A 20,981-nucleotide genomic window follows, 5' to 3' on the forward strand; every position below is an offset into this window, starting at 1 on the left:
TCACATGATCAACAACCGGATGTTACTGCAGGCCTTGTTAACATTGTTTTAATTGCGTTTCTTATATATTGTGAAACTGTATTTCTTCAACATTAGCAGAACATCGACATCGTAATGGAAATGAAGCTACTGGAGACTTGTGCTAACATGTTACCAGGAGTGACTCTGTGACAATTAAAAGGTGACCTTCACTGAGTCAGAAGCAGAAACCCAGCAGGTTAAAGTCATTGGAATCACTGCTGCAGGCTGAACACGGTGCTTCATGTTATCTGTGGCTGACATGTCAGTAGCAATGGCTCCCAGCTTTCTGTTGAAGCTACTAAGAAAAAAATCAATACAGCACAGAAAACCATGTACTTGCAGCGCAGCAGTCAAGAAACTTCTTCAAAAACACTTTTTATATTAAAGCATCATGGATAACTGCATGCCTGTGATGTCTAGAGTTTGATGCCAGAACAGTTTCAGTTTCTCCCTGTAGCTCAGTATAAAGAGTAAATTTATGCTTAATCTGCAACATTGCTGGCTAAAATGGGAAGCGCCTGAAATGCTTTTCCTTTTCCACTGCAATCTCCACTGACCACGCCTAGGCCGTTCAAAAGACGAGTGATGCAAGGCGAGTCGTCTGCTGTTGGTTTCCGGCAAGCCGGGCGTCTTCGGTAAACGCTGAGGCTGCATTTATTAAAAGGCAGAACTCAGCCCAGATTCCCAGCTTCACTCAGGTGGTTCGTAAACATCAGAACAATAGTTACTTTAACCAACCAGGAAGCAGAACTGTGCAGTGAAATAAATGCTTTCACCTCAAGCTGTTTACCAACACACAAACTACTACTTCACCTCTTAATGCTGCAAAATGAGCATTTCTTCCACAAGGCACATAAAGCCTTTGAATGATGGAGGTGTTTATGAGTATTTAAAATGATCGTTTTGAATATATATGTAAGAAAGTGTAAATATTGCATTGTGTCTCAGAGCATCCTGTCAGAATGTATCAGTTTGGATTCTTTATTCAGTGAAATCTGCAGATCAATACCTCTGATCCAATCTAAAAGCACATCTTTAAAGTAAGGATGGGCGATGTGGACTTTGAGTTTTATCTTTATATTCTCAAGTACCAATGTGATAACAAAGATTATGGTAAAAAAATATTGATTATAAGAATTTTTCCACAATAAATGCCCATCTCTAACCTAACGCTGGTCAAACTGGACAGCTGCTTGTTCCTGGTCACAGTTTGTTCCATCTGCTGCCGTCTGGCTGCAGATCCAGGAGCATAAAAGCAACAACTAACAGACTGAACAACAGTTTATACCTGGTAGCCATAAGAGCATTAAATACCCTGTAGTACTATTTTTCACCAATTTCGTTATAATCCATGTAACTTATTGCATGGTTCTATAATGACAATAAAGATTGTTATTGTCATTGTAGAACAATAACAATATTACAATAAGTTGTAATAAAGCTACAATTTATTATTGTAAATGTTGCTTCAGAAAGCCGGTTTCTGTGAATCGAGTCTCTTACTTGCGACCAGACACTCGTCTTCCAGCGGCCTGAAGAAAACGGTGACTTTGTCCAAGTCCAGCAGCGCCGCCTTGGTGTCCTCCAGCATGGTGCGCTCCGCTTTCTGCCACAGGACAGACAGAATGAAAGCTCTGAAGTCCAACAGGACTAGTCAAAACCCGACCCATCCAGAACATCTAAGTCAAAAAGAAAACTGAAGGCCTTTTAAAAGTATTCACATAAAATAATTTGAGGATTTGTATAATTTCAATTTCTCTTTTCAATAATGCACCACTTTCTGTTAATCTAGGAAAATTCACTGGGTTTGTGCAGGGCCACATTTAGAAGAATAAGACCTTTCTAACATCTGGCCCAGAGTTGGTGGTTTCTGGAACAAAAATATGAACGTCTGGACTCACTAGGTGTGGAGCCAGTGTGGACTGGAAGTGCAGCAGAACACCGATGACGGATATCTGCTCCAGCCACTTGCGGCTGGTCTCCTTGCTGTCCTCCTGGTACTCTCCAGCGTTGTTGAAGCGCGAGCGTAACGCCGTCAGCAGCTGCTCCGCCAGCGTGCAGAGGGCGCCGGCCGCCGCCTGGCAGAAGATCACATCCCGCCGCAGCTGCAGAGACGTGTCTGCACATGGAAGCAACAATAAGGTGAAGCTGGACTGTAACCTTTAATGCCACAGAGCGTGTGCACTCTAATATTCCTATTCTATAGAAGTGTGGTTCTGAACACATTTTAGCTCTAACCTGTACATTTGAGCAGAGCCAGGAGAAGCTGGTTTTTCCCGTCTGTGGGAGCAGAATGAAAGCGAGATGAAGCAGCTGACAGTCTGAGGGAACATGAGAGCAGCAGCTCGTCTTCTGCTCACCATCCACGAATCTCTGCAGGCTCTCCACCAGGTTCTTGATGGAGTGGGGCAGGTTCCAGGGATCCTCCTGGATGTTCTTGTGGATGACATAGCGGCTGCGGGCGGTCCAGTCTTCAGTCTGGCGGAACTCTGTCCAAAGGAAAAAACGCTTTAAAGGAATAAGCAGCATGTGATTTCCTCTGTCACAGGGTGGATGTGTACCTGGCTGACTGTGGTCTGAGTAAAAGTGCTTGATCTCCTCACAGGCCTTCGTCATCACAGATCCTTTGAGGAGGCAGTTGATTGATTCAACCTGCAAAAAGATCAGCGGATCAGGGGTGGTACCAACTAGTTAACCAGTACACTCTTCGACTCTTTGCTCTGCAATGACTTTTTATGGGGCCAGTCCACTAGTCACAATCATGTGACAAAACTGATTTTTCCAAAAAAAAATGAAAGAAAGTAAACTAGATGAGTTCGTCAGACAGCTTAAATTGTATAAAAATGTAAATAATTTACTAAAGAGAAACTGAAAATTTCAGCAAGGGCTACTGGAATGGACGCTGCGTGGTACATTGGTTAGCGCGGCGTTCTCCATAGAGACTGTAGACTGCCGTAGTCTAGAGACCAACTCCCGTCCTCGGTTCGCTGGGCCCATGCCTCTCTCCCTCGCTCCCCTCTCCCTGCCCCCTTCCTGTCGGACTGCTGTCAAATAAAGGCAACTAGTGCCAAGAAAATATTCTTTAAAAAAAGACTACCAGAGTAATGTGAGACAATGCGACACAATCTGGGCTGTTTTATCCCTCCAACTGATCAGCAGCACTCTGCTTATTGAAGCTTCTAACCTGGCAGCTTTATGCTCTTATAAAAATACTATTTGGCAAAATCTGGAAATGAAGTTAAAGCTTCACTCTGAGGATCTGATAGAGGGGATCTCTGCCTCTATCAGATAATCTCTGACTGCATGTCGGTTCATCCCGTAAAGTCAGAGAGCTGCTGCTGAGTCAGCGGAGCTTCCTGCTGTGCATCGGGGCGAAGGAGCAGCAGGTGGCAGCACTGAATTCAACTGTAACCAAACGGGCTCCGTTCATAATAAGTTTGGTTTGTGATGTTCCAGAAGCACCATTGTGGTCAGTGTGATCATTTGACTCCTATATGTGCAGCTATCCAGAGATCATCAGTATCAGTCGGTGTTTGGGGGAAAAAAAAAGTTTTCTGACTTTTCTCCTCTGCTTGCGAAGAAGTCCGGGATAATGTTCTGTTTCTTGTTCTTTTAATTCTGCATAACAGACTTAGTAAAAGCGTTTTTTTTTTTATCAATATTTGTCATGGATATAGATGATAAAGCCTCCAAGTTGCTTTAAAGCAACTTGGAGGCTTTTATGATGTATATTTGGCGCCTTAGACGCTTACGTCTCTGACGTCACTGCAACTAGTCGACCTCGACTCTACTTTTATCATGTTGTAGTCGACCCTAAAAATATGAAGTCGTTCAACCACTAGGATGAGAACATCTGTATGAAAACTCAACATTTTCTGCTTTGTATTTCTACACAAACACTTTTTAACCCTCAGTTTCCAGCCAAACTGGTTTCTCTCCTACTGACAAAACGAGATGAAAAAACCAAATGAATCCTTTAAACAGAGTCCATGTTTCGCTGAAACATGGACTCTGTTTAAAGCTAACAAATGTTTAAAGCTAAACATTTGTTAGCTTTAAGCAGCTAACAAATGTTTAAAGCTAAACATTTGTTAGCTTTAAGCAGCTAACAAATGTTTAAAGCTAAACATTTGTTAGCTTTAAGCAGCTAACAATGTTTAAATGTTAGCACCAATTAAACATTCAGCCAATGAAGTGCAGCTGCTCAATCTCAATGCCACTCTAAATATTATTAATATTATCATCAATAGTAGAAAAATAAGTAAGTAACTGGGTTGGTTTGATTCCAAAAGTCCAACTGAAAAGATGTAAAACTATTAAAAGTTGAATTATTTTTAGATTGTCACATGTTGATCAGATTCTGTTTTGAATGTCAACATAAATTTATGAAATATAATGAACAGACTTGAGCTCACCTGGTTGAACAGGTGCTCCAGGCAGCCATGCAGCTTGTCCTGCTTGTCAGAGGGAATCCTCATGTCACAGGGCAGCTCGTCTCCTTTGGACCCAACAAAAGGTTAAAGAAAAGGTTCAGAACGGGAAAGAAGAAACAAAGGCTAAGCATTTTTTATGTTGCATTCTTCAATGAAAGCACACATTTAGAAAGAAGAATCAAGGAAATGAATAAAAAGTTTCTGATGAATCTGATTATTTAGCCTTAGCATCTAAAGTTTGCATCTTTTTGTATAAACAGGAAACAAGAAACAAATCTGAGGAATTTCCATAAAATACTGACTTTCTCCAGAATGTGAAAGTCGTTTGTTTTGTCATCCAGTTTACATCATGACAAAAATTATTTAACCAGAAATCCAAACACAGCAGAATATTTGTGACTGATTCGATCTTGTCCGTTACCTGATCCCATCTCATCACTCCCCAGGTAAGAACTGTTGCTTCGCACACTGGTGTAGGACAGAACTGAGTCCCGGTTGCTGTTGCATTCACTGCAAATATGCAAAAAAGCACAAGATGACCGAGTAAGTGTTTGTTATAAAGCAGCGTTCTTAAATCACAGAGGATTTATATGGTAGCGTTTCATAATTATGCGTCCCGCTGATTGTATGTGACTTTTTTGATTTACAGAGGGTGAGACCAAGCATAATTAAATGCTAAAAAATGTTTAGATTCACACATAGAAGCACCCATAAAAGTTTTACTAAGAATACATTCCTGCTTTTACAGTTTACATAAACTGGTTTCTTTAAAGCAACCTCAAACAGGTTTCAGCAAGTCAAATTTAAGACTTTTTAAGAGCTTTTTAATGCCAGGTTGAATTAAATTTAAGACTGAAAAAACCCTGTAAATATAGGGGATGATTAGGGGATCCTGTTGGCTTGTACTGGTTGGGAACAGAAGTGGGCCAGTGGTAAAAACAAACGTCGTCCAACCAGCTGGTGATACGTTCACACCATGACAGACACAAAAAAAAATGCAACTAGCTAGCTAGGGTACATTAGCAGCTAGTTTCAGACCACCTGGAGTCACAGAAAGTCTGCTAGAAAAAAAACTATAAGCCTGAACCGTCCTTCGATTAGCATATCTAAGACCAACTTTTATTTGTTTTAAATTCATTTTAGACATCTTAAGGCCTTCAGTTTAGATGCATGAACTCAAGACTTTTTAATGATGTGTGGACACCCTGTGCTCTGCTCACACAATTTCTACCTTCCCAAGACAGTTCTGTAAAATAAGGCATTTATGGTCATACATTACATGATTCAACATGATGTCTGGGAGTGTGTGGAGGATTTATGCGGCTCAAATTATATACAGAGCTAAGCGAACGCTCCTGAAATCCCCTTAGAGGAGCTCTGAGTGATTCACAGCCGTGTTACCAGGACAAAAGGCCGACCAGCGATTATGAGGTCCAAAAATGACAACTGTGGCTTTGTCTTCCTCTGGCATCAGGCTGGGTTGGATGAAAAAAGAAAACAGGGGAGCTAGGTCTGGAATTCACCTGCCTTGTTATTCTGAGGTTTCCAGTGTGTATTTGTGCTGGTTGGCTAGTGGAACCGCAGAGGCAATAAAACTCAGGGGAGAGTTCATGTAAGTTGGTTGAGTCCCCCATCTGGATATGTGGATGTGCACTTGGAGTGTATTGGGGTGTATTCAGACAGTCACACACTTCCTGTGTGTGACTGTCACACACAAAGCAATTTTCCTAATTTAGCCTCAGAAAGCTGCAGCCAAATGTGTGAGCGCCGCTGAGATAATTACAGTTTGTAGTAACAGGTTTGCCTGGAACGTAAACCCAAAACAAACAGAACTGCTCACAGCTCAGATAGACTATACACAGATTAATTTATCTGCAGATCCAAAACCGTTAGGAGAATACAACACAAAGTGAGCAACAGCTTCACTTTGACATTACTCCTGTTTATCTTACAGACTGGATTTGTTGCATCATGTGTTGTTTTCTTCCAAGACAAAATGCTCATAAAATGCCACAACTCACTGCAGTCAATTACATTTCCAAGGCTGACACATCATCAATAAATGCATTTCAACAACCTGAAGAAGGTTATGCAGTAAATTCTAACTGAATTACATCCTCTGAACTGTAATCTGTCACAACTGGATGCAGAGTTTAGAATAAAAGCACTTCCTCCTGCTCGCATGAATCAGGGTTTCTCACCTCTTCTGTGTCACTGAAGCACATCACCATCACACCACTCTTAGCTCTGACTGCACATCCAGACAGACTTCTCTACAGAAAGGCTAGTAGCTCTGAGTTACATCTTTTATTTGTCTTTTTAAGATTCTGCAAAAAACGTCACATAAATTTGGCCTGTCAATAATTTTTTTCTGGACGATAAGCTGCCCCAGACATAAGTGCAATAAACAATAATATTGTTGCTTTATGAGCATTTTCAAGTAATATAATGATGAGATAATAATGCAAGATCACATTGTCAAAGATCAATAAACTTTAATATATAAAAAACATTCAACACTGAATCTGGAAGATGTTTTAAATACCTAAAATAAAATTTCAAGAACAATTAATTATGAAGACAGTGTAAACAAAATTGTACTTCAAAAAATGTCTAGTTGAGACCAAAGCAGCAGACCGAAAACATTCATCATCCAGTTTTTGGTAGAAAGAGAGAAAAGAGAAAATCCTTTTATTCTGTGATCAATTGATTTATTGCTTATTACGACAGGCCTAATCTACATGTCACTTTCTTTGCTCATCCCTTTGTAAAAAGTGTGTATAATTAAATGTCTGCCACAAAGTCCTGCCACTGGATGCAGTGATTTTGAAAAGGGACAGCAGCATCAAACCTGAGTCTCTAGTTTGCATTTGGGTATTTTGTGGTTTTTCTCTTTTAAAACACAGCAGCACATTTATGTGCATTTCATTTAATTGATTCCCTTTTACTGAGCCTTAATCTACTGCTACCTTTCTGTCTTTACACACCTTCTGTGTGTGTGTGTGTCTGTGTGTGTGTGAGCTGGTGCATATCGCTCTCCCCAGAGCAGCTACGGTTTCCTTTGCATTTTATTACGATGAGGTGGCTGTGTTTCACGTGGCGGGCCTGGCTCTAATGACAGAGCTGGCGAGGGGGCCGCACCCTAAACAGTTTGGCTGTATTACACAGCGGCCACCACACCAACAACCAATAACTGCATCTTAGTGGGTGGTGTGGAAGGTGGGGCTCGGTGGAGCTCGGCCCAGCGCGCTACGCACGCACACAGAGCGCTGAATTAACTCACAACAAGCAAAATGACATAAGCAGCCCTGACCAAATCATTTTGAAGTCATTTTTAGCTCCCAGTCAGAATGCCAACATCTGGGACTAATTGTAGCCTGCAAGGGGGGAAATGAGAAGCATTAAAACTCAGAAAAAAGGGAGTCTGAATGTTGTTCATGTTTTATGGAAGTAGTAGCTCCAGAAAAAAAGAGGTGTTAACAATATAAACTCCATTTTTCATTAACAGGCTATCATTTCTAGGATTTATGGTGACCTAGTTGAAAGCACTGGTGAGTTTTAGGCGGGACCTGAGGAAGCTCACCTGTAGGAGTCCCTGTAGCTCATGGTGTCGTGCCCAGAGTCCTCCTGGTCCTCCTCATTCACCTTGAAGCAAACCTTTTTAATGCCTCCTGGCTCTGCTTTGTCCTGCTCACAGCCGTCATCGCAGGGGGCCAAAGGCTGACCCGACTCGTCAGTGGGGGGCCCCCCGCCCTCCCCATCCAGCTGGGTGGGTTCAGTGATGGACGACAGGAGGCTGCGGAACCAAGAACAATGAGAAACATTTTGTTTTTTGTAACATTATTACCATTTAGCCTAAGGCGTTCTTATAACCAAACCAGAGCAATGTGCTGATATTTATGTTTAAATAAACACTGCAAAGTGAAACAGGCACATCTATTCATTCACACCCCTTCCTCAGCATAAACACACAATGTGCATCTCTTTCTCTGGATGTTATCTTGGACTCACTCCCTGTTCCTGTTCTGGGTCTGTTCCAGAAACGTTTTGGGGCTGAAGAATGTCCCTTCTGTAAACCGAGGGCTTTAAACAAGGCAAAGGGCAGACAGAAGCATGGGGGGGGCGTGGCCTGGGTTAACAGCATGGGTTTGTTTCTTTGCAGACAGACGGTAAACTCTGACCCAACAGGTGATGATGATGATGATGATGATGATGATGATGATGATGATGATGTACAGCTCACAACCAGAACAGAGGAATGGAAATATATGAAAGAAGCAACAAGACGATAGAAGATTTTACGATGAAACACAACAAAAAATATTTTACACTTGATTTTTTTTCTTTACATTCCAGTCAGAAGTGTATATGCACTCATTGTGTGCATAAAAGTAATTCATTTTGGGATTTTACATATGTTCCTTTTTCAGAATGGAATGATGATACAATAAACAACTTTAATGATTTTCAAAGAACATGAAATTAGTGTAAAGTTTAACATTTATTGTGGCTATAAATAAACTTAATTTGGCTCAACGTTTCAGCTGACAGAATGTGGATGTGGTTGAGGTACAGCCTAGCATCACCCTGCTTTATCTATTTATTATCTGTTTATGATTATTTTGGGGTTGGAACACCCATTTGTAGAGAAACTGTCTACATTTCATCAGCTAAACATGGAAGACTTCCTCCATCCTCATTATGCCACTCACTTTGTAAAACTGTGTTCTAACCTTGAGCCTCATTTAAACACACATCTAACCACTGAATCCAAACAGCTAAATCTTTGGTCAGACCTTTGAATAAGGTAAATTTATTTATATAGCACGATTTCAGCAACAAGGCAATACAAAGTGCTTTACATGAATTAAAAGTTAATACAAACAATATAACAAACCAAAGGAAAGAGCAAAAGAAGAAAAAGAATCAAATAATGTTGATCCAAAGTATATAAACTAGACAGAATATGGCAGCTACCCTTAAAGGTGTAGTTTAGGGGTGTTAAACTTCTCTAAACTGAGATTCAGCAGCTTCCACTTAATGACAAGCTGGGGTCTTTCGGCTGTTTTAGTCATTTCTAAACATCTGAACCAATTTCCTTTCGTCTCCGGGAGACACTTTGGAAACTGGAATCTTCTGTTCCTACAAGACAAAAGTCCCGAAGCTTGTAGAACAGCCTTAAACTATATAAATTCAATGATTTAAATCTACAAAGAAGACTCTTCAAATTTCCAGCAGAAATTCTTCCAGAAGTTTGTTGGTGGCTAGAAAAATGTGAGTGATTCCCCAGCAACTGGCTAATGGACATTTATCCAAATATTATATGAGTATTCATTGATCAATTCCATCCTTATTTCCAGAAAGCTAGGAAACAGGAAATAGGAAAGGACAGGAAAGGAAAACAAAGGAAAAGAGAGGAAAGTAAAAGAAAAAACGTAGGACATGAGGATGCAAGGCCAGAAGGGCACAGTGAGGTAGGACACAAGGAAGAAAGAAAGACAGACATCAGGAAACATAGATAAACACAACAAGAAAACAAAGAAGAAAGGAAAAAAACAAAGAAAGGAAGGAAGAAAGGCAGAAAGGATAAACACAAGCAGGCAAGAACTGAAAGAAGGACTCAACAAAGTTCATAAGGAAGACAGGAAGGAGTTGAGGAAGGACACAAGGAAAAGAGCAAGAACAAAAAGCACAAACAATTTTCAAACAATGGGAGAGATGTTGAGTCTGGAAAATTGCAATATTTTTTCTCACTTATTTGCTTTCCTTATACTTTTCCAGAGTCCTAGGAATGCTGCTGGATGAAAGCATCTGACCAAAACAATGCTGAAGAGATTTTTTAAGAAGTATTTCAGGTCTTATACTTACACGTCTATTTGAGCAACATATTGCTTCATCTCCCTCACTGCAACGTCCAGGCGGCTGTACAGGTGGATGTAGGCGTCCTGCGTCTCCGTGTCTTCCTGTTTGAGCAGGAAGCTCAGCCCGCCTTCTCCCTGGATGCCCTCGCCTCCGTCCGGGGTTTCCTCTGCGCCGCCGTCGGCCTCACCCCCCTCCAGGCCGGAGCAGGTCCAGGAAGGAGCGCCCATGCTGGTCACACAGTGCTGGGTGTGCGACATGGGGTTGAGCTGAGCTGAAGGACAGGTGAGAAGACGATCACACACGGACACCGCTGTGCACGAAGCGGCTGCTGGAATGAAGAGCACCTTCCATCTCTGGCTGTTATATGGAAGCCAGATGTTGGAAAAGTACGAAGTGACACCACTGTCTGGTCTTCATTTCCTCTTAATGGAAAACAACTTACAAAGCACAACTGTTATGCAGGAAAAATAGCAGGATGTAAAACTGTTTACTTGTGCTAAATGTCAAACGAAGCAGCGAGCTGAAAAATGTAAGGACTGCAGACGGAGTCGATTCGTGTAACTAACCTTAAGAGGGTTTAAACAAAAAACAATCTGTCTTTTATTGTGTGGGGTTAGTTTGTTTGAAATGTTGAAGAAAGGGATGTTTTTCTCCTGCAAATATATTAATTTACATAGAATGTCTTATTTTCCCAAAGAACAACAGACTTCTTGGTCCTTGAACTTTTTTTTGGGATGTTGTTGCATTATAAACACAAACCTCAATGACCAAAACAAAGCAGTGCATAACTGCAAAGGAAATGTATCATATTTTCTTTAACCAAAACCTGGAAAATATTTTTATCTAAACCGCATCAATATTTAGTTCTAATTAAAGCATTAAATCTTTTGGTGTGTCTTCACACATGAAGTGACTCAAATATTCACCCATTGTTCTTGGAAAAATAGTGAAAGCTCAGGTCATCTCTATAATAATTATTCATTTTGAAGTCTTGCCACAGATTCTTAATTAGATTTAGTTGATTTAATTAATTAGATTTAGATTTAGTCAAATTTTAGTCTTTCTAACATCTGAATGTGCTTTTTGATAAAGGAATATATTGTTATTTTGAGACCATTGTTCAGTAATATAATGGTAATGGCATAATAATGCAAATACACTCCATCAGAAATCAATAAACTTTCATTTCTAATGAACATTTAGCATGGTAACTGGAAAACATTTTAAATATCCAAAATAAACAAAGCAACAAATAAAACAAATTATGAAGTCTCTGTAGACAAAACAGTCCTTAAAAAAACACCAGCCTACTTGAGACAAAAACACCAAACTGAAGACTGTAATCAACTAGTTTCTGGTATAATGAGTGAAAAGAGAAAAACAAATAATCATGGAAATGAAAATTATTGAGCATGTTTTAATTTATCATGCCATTAATTTATTAATTGATTTATTGCTTAATGGCCATGTTTGGTTAGGTTTGCATTCATAGCAAACTGTTTCCACTAGTGGATGATGGGTTGATGAGTGTCAAAGGTCAAAGGATATTGTTTCATAACTTAAACCTGTATAAAGTGCCTTAACCCTTGTATGTAGAAATGGGGTCCAACCGACCCCACACATGTAAAACTTGTATCATTTGCCATAGTCCTCTACGTCTGCCTCAGTCCTCACACACACAAGGGTTAATGTTCTCTAACAAACAGAGAACAGCTGCATATATGCTGAGATGAAATTAGACACAGCTGGATTATTTACTTAATGGCTGAGATTAAAACTCCAACAAAATACATTAAAGTTCAAGGTTTTAATGCAAAATGAAAATACTTTCAAAAAACACTGCAAAACTAAGGACCATCGTTCTGCATTGGAAAGCAGATCATCTGACGATGACGACTGCTGGGCAGATATCTGCCTCGCAGCTGGGACTTGAAAGAGAAATGAAGACAAGCCATCCTCTAAAAAGCCAGTGCTGCTGCACAGTCTGCTGTCTAGACAGCTGTGTTGCATTTTCATCTTTGCTGAGAGCAGACATAGCTCAGCAGTTCAACTTAAAAACTCCTAATTAATAACAAGTTCTGTCGTGACAAAGCTGATCAGTGTAGCTAGCTGAAGACAGATGCTTTGCTTCCACACATGCAGGATTTCTAAGATCCTCGTTATTTTTATAGTTAGGTACCAGCTTTTCTCCTTCCTCTCATTTTTACCTTTCAAGTAATGAGAGAACTTCAAACATCCTAAACTTTCTTTGCTGACATCATTCATTCTTTTGTAATGTTCATACTCTGGGAATAGTAGGAGGCTAATGGAGATCTAATAGCAAACCACTCATCTAATTTGTAATGAGAATCCTTCTTGTGGTCGTACTGTGTTACAGTGAGAAGCTGCAGTTGGTGTTCGCTTCTCCATAACCCAGGAATTAAAGAGACACAGATGGTAAGAGGCAAAAATGAACACTAACCCTGGAGTTGAACTCCATCATGGTTGTACTACGGTTAAAAATCTTTTTTATTTAATGTATGTCAGGGACTCAGCAGGTTTCACCAACTCAAATTGAAGACTTTTTAATACCAGTGTGAATGACATTTAGGACAGAAAAGTACAAAAGGAAATCAAATACATAGTAAAAAGCTAAATATAAAAAACTATTTAGGAACAAATATGAAATTCACTATAGATATGGTCACATTAATGCTTTAGTTAAAGACATTAATTAACATTCGAAGACGAAGATGAACGCCAGGCAGCCAAATGATGATAGATTTGCCCTTACCCAAGATAGATGCAAACAAAGGTAGCTAGCTTTTGTTTTGAAAAGCTACTGTGGTTGTTCTAGGGTTAAAGTCTTGTCAGATTAACGAGCTATATCTCTTTGCTAGATAGCCAGAGATATAGCTATGTAGCTAGCAACTACCTGCTATATTAGCAGATAGCTACCAGTAGCCCTAACTGCCTCAAGTCAGAACGTAACGTAGATGTCTGCAAGTGAGTCCAATAGAAAACAGACTCCAACAGAAAAGTCCCATAAGAAAAGAAAAAGATACATAGAAAATACAAGGTTAAATAGTCGTGTCACATCAAATTCTAAGACATGAGATTAACGTCTTTAAGGTCAGCTTACATGTTTTAAATGAATTGAAGATATTTCAAGGGCTTTTTTATATACATGGATGTGAGTATATTTCAGACTTTTTGAGTCTGCATGTGTGTGTTAGCAGTACCTTGGTCTGGGTCCATGCCATAAAGGGAGTTTTTGCGACCAAAGCGGATGCTGAAAGTCCTGCCTGCAGACGTGGTGCTTTTGGGGTACGACACCTGCATCAGGTTGACATGGCAGTTTGTGGGAACAAAGTCCATGCAGCCCAGCAGGTGAGGGCGAACGCCAGCCTGCCTGAAGGACGGCCACACCTTGTTCCTCAGCTCCTTAGCAAACTGCAGCAAGCAATGAAAGAAAACATGAAAACAGAAGCCGGAGGTAAGTCAATCTGGTAATTGGGTAAAGCGTTAATTGATCCAGAGGCAATATTTATGCGACTGTAGGAGCCATTGTGCTGTCTCTGGTCTTAAAAGATTAGATACGTGTTGTTGGACAGCCTGTGTGTATTTGAAGTGCAGCAGATCATTTGGAAGTAGCAAAAATAACTCATAGTGGATTTTATTTATATTTTTGAAAGGTTTGGGGATGTTCCAGGTTTTAAATACATCTTCCCAACCTAACAAAAGCGTGACTCGGTACCTCCTGATAGCTGCTGATACGACGTTTGACGCTCTCCAGCTTGGTGTCACAGATTTGTCTGAACTCGTACTGTGGCATGGTAACGACTCGGTCGCTCTGGGAGATCAGCTGGCTGCAGTTGCGTACGAAGAGGCTGTCATCACCAGAAAACGCCTCAAGGATCTGTGGAGATAAAAACCACAGGACACGGAAGGGTAACAAATGAAAGTTTAGAATATTTGATGCCATCAGTTCCAATCTGATCCAAAGCAAATTTTTCACAAGAAAATTGAATCAATAGAACCAATAAAGTGGCAGCACAAATATCAAACAGTAAACTCTTTTGATTTCGATTGTAACATCATTTAGTAAAACAGCAAACATGACAGACAAAACGATGGAAAAAGTATCTATATCGTTTCACATTCGGTTAGGACCAAACCCTCAATCTATATGAACTGGATTTTATGTGAGTCACCAACACAAAGTGGTGCCTAATTGTAAAGTCGAAGAAAAATTAATGGTTCCTAAATGTATTTAAATAAAGTGCAGAGAACATAAACTGTATTCTGATAGATGGAGAGAAACATAAGCCTGAAATAATCTTCTGTTAGCTACCTTAGCAGTCAGGCCGAAGCAGCCTTTGGGCTCTACCACCTTCTCCAGGACGTGGCTCTTGATTCCAGCGGTGCTCACGTATTCGTAAACCACTCCGTGCTCCAAGTGGACGTTATCCACCGTCAGGGTGACCAGGGGCAGATCAGCGGACAGGGAAAGTCTGCAGAGCCTGTGGTCTGAGGATCGACGTTACACCAGTTAACTTTGCACATTCAGAGACACCCTGTTTCTTTAAAAATGATCTAACATGAAAAATACAATTATACTTGAATATCTAAGATTCAAAATGATTGTAATACAGGAATCCCCTGACTCTAGACAAACACACCTTTCAGTTCCTTAAAGAGGAACACAGTGTGCTTTGGATAGGCATGAAGATCCAAAACTGAGTTCAAATAAACAGTCATACACTAAAATAATAAAACGCTTTTTAACTAGGGCAAAATTAAAACTTTAACACATTAATTTCAAACAATCAATCCCATAGATTTTAATGTGTTAAATTAATTGCTTTTTAATTTTTTAAACATACAAAACTTCTGAGCAGAACCTTTGTATTTGCATGTTTCTGATATGTCCATAAATCTGACGCACAAGCCACATCCACAAACAGTGATGGATGACAAAGCTGCTTTTCTTGGCTCACTGGGGATTCATTTATGCTTCCAAAAACGATCTGATGGAAAAGTCCATTGCTGTGTTCAAGTTGAGCTAAAAGGAGTTAGCATATTAGCAAAGCTATTCAAGGCTAAAACAGCATCTGTCTATGCTAAACATGTATGTGGCGAACGCTGAAGTATGAATGAGTCTAATAGCACTTCGCACCAAACTGATAGTGTTAAATAACATATTAAAAACAATAAATATCTTTGTTGAGCTCCTATGTCTCTTTCTTCCATAATAAAGCAGCAAAAGGGGTTTTTGAATTGAGAATGTTGCTTATTTTATTAATAGTATTTGATTAAAATGTGATTATTGGTAACACTTTATTTTATGGGGTGTGAATAAGACTGTCATGACACTGTCATAAACATGACATAACACCTGTCATGAACATGAATAAGTCTTCATGAATATTTATGACTGTTGTCATAAAGCGTCATTCGGTAAATTATGACACCTTTAATACAAAGTTTACATTATTCAAAATGTCTTTGATATGACAACTTGACATTAACCAAGAAATCATGATCTGAAATAAATCTGTTATAAAAGTATTACCGATTAAACTTTAAAAATTAGCTTTCTGTGGTAATATTATATTGCTCTGCCATTTGTTTAGTCTTAAATTTCTTAATTTAATTGATCCTAAAGTCTTACAGCAAGATGTTTACAATCAGTGTTTCAGAGTAACAATATACTGACCAGACGTTAAACCCTCTGTTATCTTAGAACAAGTTATCTTTTGTTTTATTCCAATGTACAAAGGGTTTGTTCTACAGTTATGATGGTAGTTATAAGTAGTCCAGTGTGTTTCACTTCATTTGAGGTAAGACTTAATATCAATAACTGTTAGCATTGCATTTGACACTGTAATACTACATTACTGTACATCTTTGTAATTGTTGCGACTAGTTTCAATTTACTTGAGGTAAAAGTTAATATTAATGACACTTAATGACTTTGTCATAACTGTTGTTACTTGTTTCACTTTACTTGAGGTAATAGTTAATATTAATGACATTGTAATGACACTTAATGACGTCTTAACTGTTGTAACTTGTTTCACTTTACTTGAGGTAATAGTTAATATTAATGACACTTAATGACTGTCATAACTGTTGTTACTTGTTTCACTTTACTTAATGACACTGTAATAACATTTAATGACATTTTCAGAACTGGTGCTACTTGTTCCACTTGTTGTAAAAGAAATTGTTATTGACTCTGTTATTAAATCATTTGACAGTGTAATAAAGCTTAATGAAATCTTTATTGCTGATCCTACTTGTTTCGCTTTATATCAGGTAGTGGAAATATTAATCGCTCTGTTGTTAAAGCTTTTGATAGGGTTAGTTAAATCATTATGGTTACTATTATGACATATTTATGACATGATTCTTGGTTAATGTCAAGTTGTCATAACAAAGACATTTTGAATAATGTCAACTTTGTATTAAAAGTGTCATGATTTACCAAAAGACACTTTATGACAACAGTCATAAATATTCATGAAGGCTTATTCATGTTCATGACAGGTGTTATGTCATATTTATGACGGTGTCATGACAGTCTTATTCACACCCTGTAAAACAAAGTGTTACCCGATTATTTAACTACAGACACCAGAATTAACTCCATTAAAAATTTTATTTAAGTCCCATCACTAGACAACAGATTTGCAAATGTGCTCAAGATTGCAGTTGGTGTTTATAATTAAACTAAGCTAGCTGCATGCTTTAGGATAAATCTGTGATAAAGGTGGAGGTGTTTCACCTGTTCCATTAGTGGTGGTACCCTCCTCATGATTGGAGCCGTTCTCCACCGGGTAAGGCCTGAATAGACTCTCCTCCTTCTCACCAGCACTGCTTGGTCTCTGGAGCTCCTCCATATCCTCAAAGGCACGATAAACCCACTGACACTAGGATGAAAAATAGATTTTAAAAGATTAAAGCCGTCTGGGGAGAATGGGATTTGTCTGAGTCCAGACGTTAAAATCAATCCACTCCATGGAAACTGGAGCAAATTACCAACGGTGATGCAATGGGATGCAAGAAGAATAATGCCGATTTTTCTTTATTTAAAGAACTGGATTAAAAAAAAATTATACTGAGACATTTTTCAACTGATCCATATAGAGTGATGCCTACTACACAACATTGGAGGGAGAGACTCTGGTTTTTGTGCCCTTTGGGGACATTTTCACTCCAACAGAAGAGCCAGAACTGAATGAAAGAAAGTATTTGATAGCATCTAATCATTTATCCTACTGTTGGCTGAGCCAAACAGACCAGATCAGGCTGTTTGACAGATCCTGTTTGGTACGCTGAAGCAGAAGGGAATAGTCAAAAAAGACAAGAAAAAAAACCTAAACAAAACAGCACTACAGCATACAGAGGACACTCAGTGCTGTCTGCAGCCTTGTGAAATACCGCCTGGAGACACAAAGTGCTGCAACCAGAATGTCAAACCAGGCAGGGAAGAGCAGCTTGAGTGTGTGATAGCAGCCACGCGGTGTGGAGTTTAAGAAAGAGTTTAATGGTGAGTCAGAGCACAGGAATCTAAACCAAACACTTGGCAAAGTCAATGGAAGAGATAAGTTCTTACAATGCCTTTTGAATCCAGGCAAGACGGCATCTTCAACTAAAAAAATGTAATTACACTGATAATTTATGTAAGAGATTGTTAAGCAGATGAAGTTTTAAAAAACAACAGATCTTTTGCTCTTAGGCTAAAATTGTATAGAGAAATGTTTGTGTCTTTGTGTTTACGCTGCTGTCCAAAATAAGAGCAACAGATGAAGATTCCTCACTCTGCTGGATAAAGAAAAGCTGTTTCCTCTTACAGTTCCAGAGCTGGACAGGACTACCTGATGGTTTTAACTGGTTGAACGTCTTTGTGTCAACAGGTTACTTCAGAAGTCACATGGGGGGGGAATCCTAAGGTTCAGTCCTTGGACCCCTCATATTTAATATGTACATGCTCCAGTTGGCTCAGAAAGTTTTTCTCTTATTACCACAATGACAATAACTAGGTATAGCAAAGGCTGGGTCAGAATTTAGTTCTTCTCAATGAAAGTACAACTTCTGCAAAACAAAAATAAAAACAATTCAAAAAGAAGGTGCATGTGAAGAACAGAGTGGTGTTGTGTGTGTCCTCACTGTCTGGGGGGGTTCCTGGTGTGTGTGCTGTGCGCTGAAGTGCTCCAGGACCTCCTGGTGATCGCTGCGGTTCACATTGTTGCCGTTGACCTTCAGGATGACCTGGCCGGGCTGAAGCCCTGCTGCGGCCGCTTCCCAGCCTGCAGGAGGTCAAAGCAAAACCACAATGTAAAACGCACTGTGGCAGAACCAGAGTTACAGCAGACATACAAAAAAAAGTGTTTTAATGCCATCTCTGCCAGAGTATTCATAACCGATTAACTTTTTCACATTTTGAAAAGTTATTTCTACAAACCTCAACATATTTCATTTATGTGAAACACAAAAAGTTATCTGTATTTGTAAACTGGAAGGAAAATAATTTTTTAACAAGTTTGCAAATAAAAATTGTGGCATCCATTTGCAATTATTCCCCCATTAAAGAAAGGCACTCCGACAGCATAATGCTGCCACCACCATGTTTTTACTATAAGCATACTAAAGGTCAGATTTGTGGAGTGAACAACTAATATTTGCTCCACCAATAGATAAACTGTGGATTTCTGCAGGATTGCAAAGAACAGCTGAAATTATACTGGGATTAAATTCCAGACAGACTAACAATTTTTATTAGGTGACCTTTCCAAAGTACAGGTTTTAGGCCTAAAAGGAGGGTGAAGGGAAAAACATGCATATTCCACTTCATAATAACGCCTTGCTTTGTCTCGGTCTATCACAAAAATCCACCTGAACTACACAGAAGTGTCTGGTTTTAGGCCTGTCACAATAACAAATTTTGCTGGGCGACTAATTGTCTCAAAAATTATTGCGATAAACGATAATATTATTTGAAGACCATTTTTAACTGATGTAATGGTAATGACATAATAATGCAAGCGATATCCTGCCAAAAATAGATACACTTTACTTTCAAAAGAACACTAAACACTGGAACTGTCCACCTGTCAACTAAATAAACAAAACAACCAAAAACCAAAATAAAATGGACTCTGTCTCCATTAACAAAAAATGCACTTGAATAAAAACTAAACATAAAATGGAAATAAAAACTACATTCAACAAAAAAAGTACAGATTATGAAATATGTATACTATATTGCCCTTCAGTAATTAATAGATTTAGATAGAGAAGATGGGCACATCCCACTATCTGATGCAATAGTTCACTCCTCTCTTAAGCCCAGTTCACACTGCACGATTTTCTTTTGCCCCGATTTCCCCCTTACGACAATCTTAGAACGTCCAACAATCGTAACCGATCATCCCGTAGTATGTGGTGTGTTACGACTGATCGGGTCCAGTTGGTAGAACGTCAGGACCGCTCCGATCTAAATCAGGCATACTCAACATGTTGGATTGTCTTGGCCAGTTTATCAGCGAGGGGGGGGTTCTCCAACTGGGAGCGAGAACGCAGCCTGTTGAATGTGACAGGTAGTCAATCAGAAAGTACGGATTCCCCTTCGTGCTTTCTGAGTGGAAAGCATGAAGGGGAATCCCAAACACCTGACACGGCGCAACCCGAAGTCCAGCGGACATCGGAGATGATATGTGGAAACAACATTAATGTTTATTCAACATTTCATGAGAGGAATATCCACAGAAATGACAAAGAGAGGAGTTGGAGCGAAAATGTTACCGCAGTTGATAAACCGGTAACATTTCAGCTGTTTATCGTTAACGTGACATAAATAGGTTATAATGATAAGGCTATTTATTCAGCCGCGTTCGTTTACTTTAAATTCACGTGTGATATAATGTGAGCTGAGCATTACACTAAGGAAATGAGGAAGGGAGGGTCAGTGGAGAGCACCGGAGTTGAGCCTTTTTTCATTCAGTGTCATCAATAGGAAGAAAAAGGCAGGCAGAAACGATAAAGCCGGCCAATTAAAATAAGGTTGATAATTTTAATTTATCATGCGATTAATTGATTTATTGTTTATCGTGACAGGCCTAAAATGTCACAAAATGTAACAAAATTAAACATTTGCTTGAATAAATCCAAATATCTTTTCTAAATCTGTGATGTGGCACTTAGAGGAAAGCAGCAAATGAATGTGTTCAGTGACATCACATGAGGTTTCACAGCCTGGAAGTCCAATCAACACCTCCATCATTTCTCCTCACTAATCTAAAAATACAAGTGATGCCTTCACTTCCAGCAACTCTGGGGCAACTCAACCAGCTGTGGACCCAGTATAAGAGGAGAAAATACTGGACTCTGACCCACTGGCATATTGGAAAAAAGACAAAGCTCAATCACCAACAGAGTCAGAGGTTATGTAGGGAAGAGAGAAGAGAGAGTGAGGTGAAAGCAGAGAAGTCATAAAGTGAAACCAAGGTATTGCATTCCTTAACTCTGTGACTCTTTTCAACATGTTTGTCCTCCTGCTTGTGCCTAACTTCCACCACAGATCTGTCCATAATTTCTCATGTCCAGGGGTGAAAGTAGTTTTAAATTCTTGGGGGTACTATGACACAAGAGTATATATATTTATATATATATATATATAAA

The 20,981-nt window shown here is 39.3% G+C and overlaps 1 protein-coding gene across 3 annotated transcripts in view; it reads right to left on the reverse strand.

Annotated features, from left to right (window-relative positions):
- Positions 1 to 18,638, reverse strand: part of prex1 (phosphatidylinositol-3,4,5-trisphosphate-dependent Rac exchange factor 1) — a 44,678-nt gene extending 26,040 nt beyond the window's left edge. For 2 of the 3 annotated variants that reach the window (XM_015023871.1, XM_015023869.1), the window contains exons 1-14: positions 18,471 to 18,637; positions 17,086 to 17,230; positions 14,650 to 14,825; positions 14,053 to 14,214; positions 13,538 to 13,748; positions 10,323 to 10,587; positions 8,038 to 8,250; positions 4,876 to 4,964; positions 4,437 to 4,519; positions 2,583 to 2,673; positions 2,382 to 2,510; positions 2,260 to 2,301; positions 1,923 to 2,140; positions 1,525 to 1,627 (exon numbers count right to left, since the gene is read on the reverse strand). In XM_015023871.1, coding sequence (XP_014879357.1) covers positions 1,525 to 1,627; positions 1,923 to 2,140; positions 2,260 to 2,301; positions 2,382 to 2,510; positions 2,583 to 2,673; positions 4,437 to 4,519; positions 4,876 to 4,964; positions 8,038 to 8,250; positions 10,323 to 10,587; positions 13,538 to 13,748; positions 14,053 to 14,214; positions 14,650 to 14,825; positions 17,086 to 17,200 — 1,897 coding nt within the window. In that variant the 5' untranslated portion in view covers positions 17,201 to 17,230; positions 18,471 to 18,637. Of the gene's footprint in view, positions 1 to 1,524; positions 1,628 to 1,922; positions 2,141 to 2,259; positions 2,302 to 2,381; positions 2,511 to 2,582; positions 2,674 to 4,436; positions 4,520 to 4,875; positions 4,965 to 8,037; positions 8,251 to 10,322; positions 10,588 to 13,537; positions 13,749 to 14,052; positions 14,215 to 14,649; positions 14,826 to 17,085; positions 17,231 to 18,470 lie in introns of all 3 variants that reach the window. The other variant, XM_015023872.1, reaches the window with a different exon arrangement.
- Between the last annotated feature and the right edge of the window lie 2,343 nt (positions 18,639 to 20,981).

This window comes from Poecilia latipinna, unplaced genomic scaffold (assembly GCF_001443285.1).
Source record: "Poecilia latipinna isolate Pla-1442-1.1 unplaced genomic scaffold, P_latipinna-1.0 Scaffold3435, whole genome shotgun sequence".
In the NCBI taxonomy this organism is placed as follows: domain Eukaryota; kingdom Metazoa; phylum Chordata; class Actinopteri; order Cyprinodontiformes; family Poeciliidae; genus Poecilia; species Poecilia latipinna.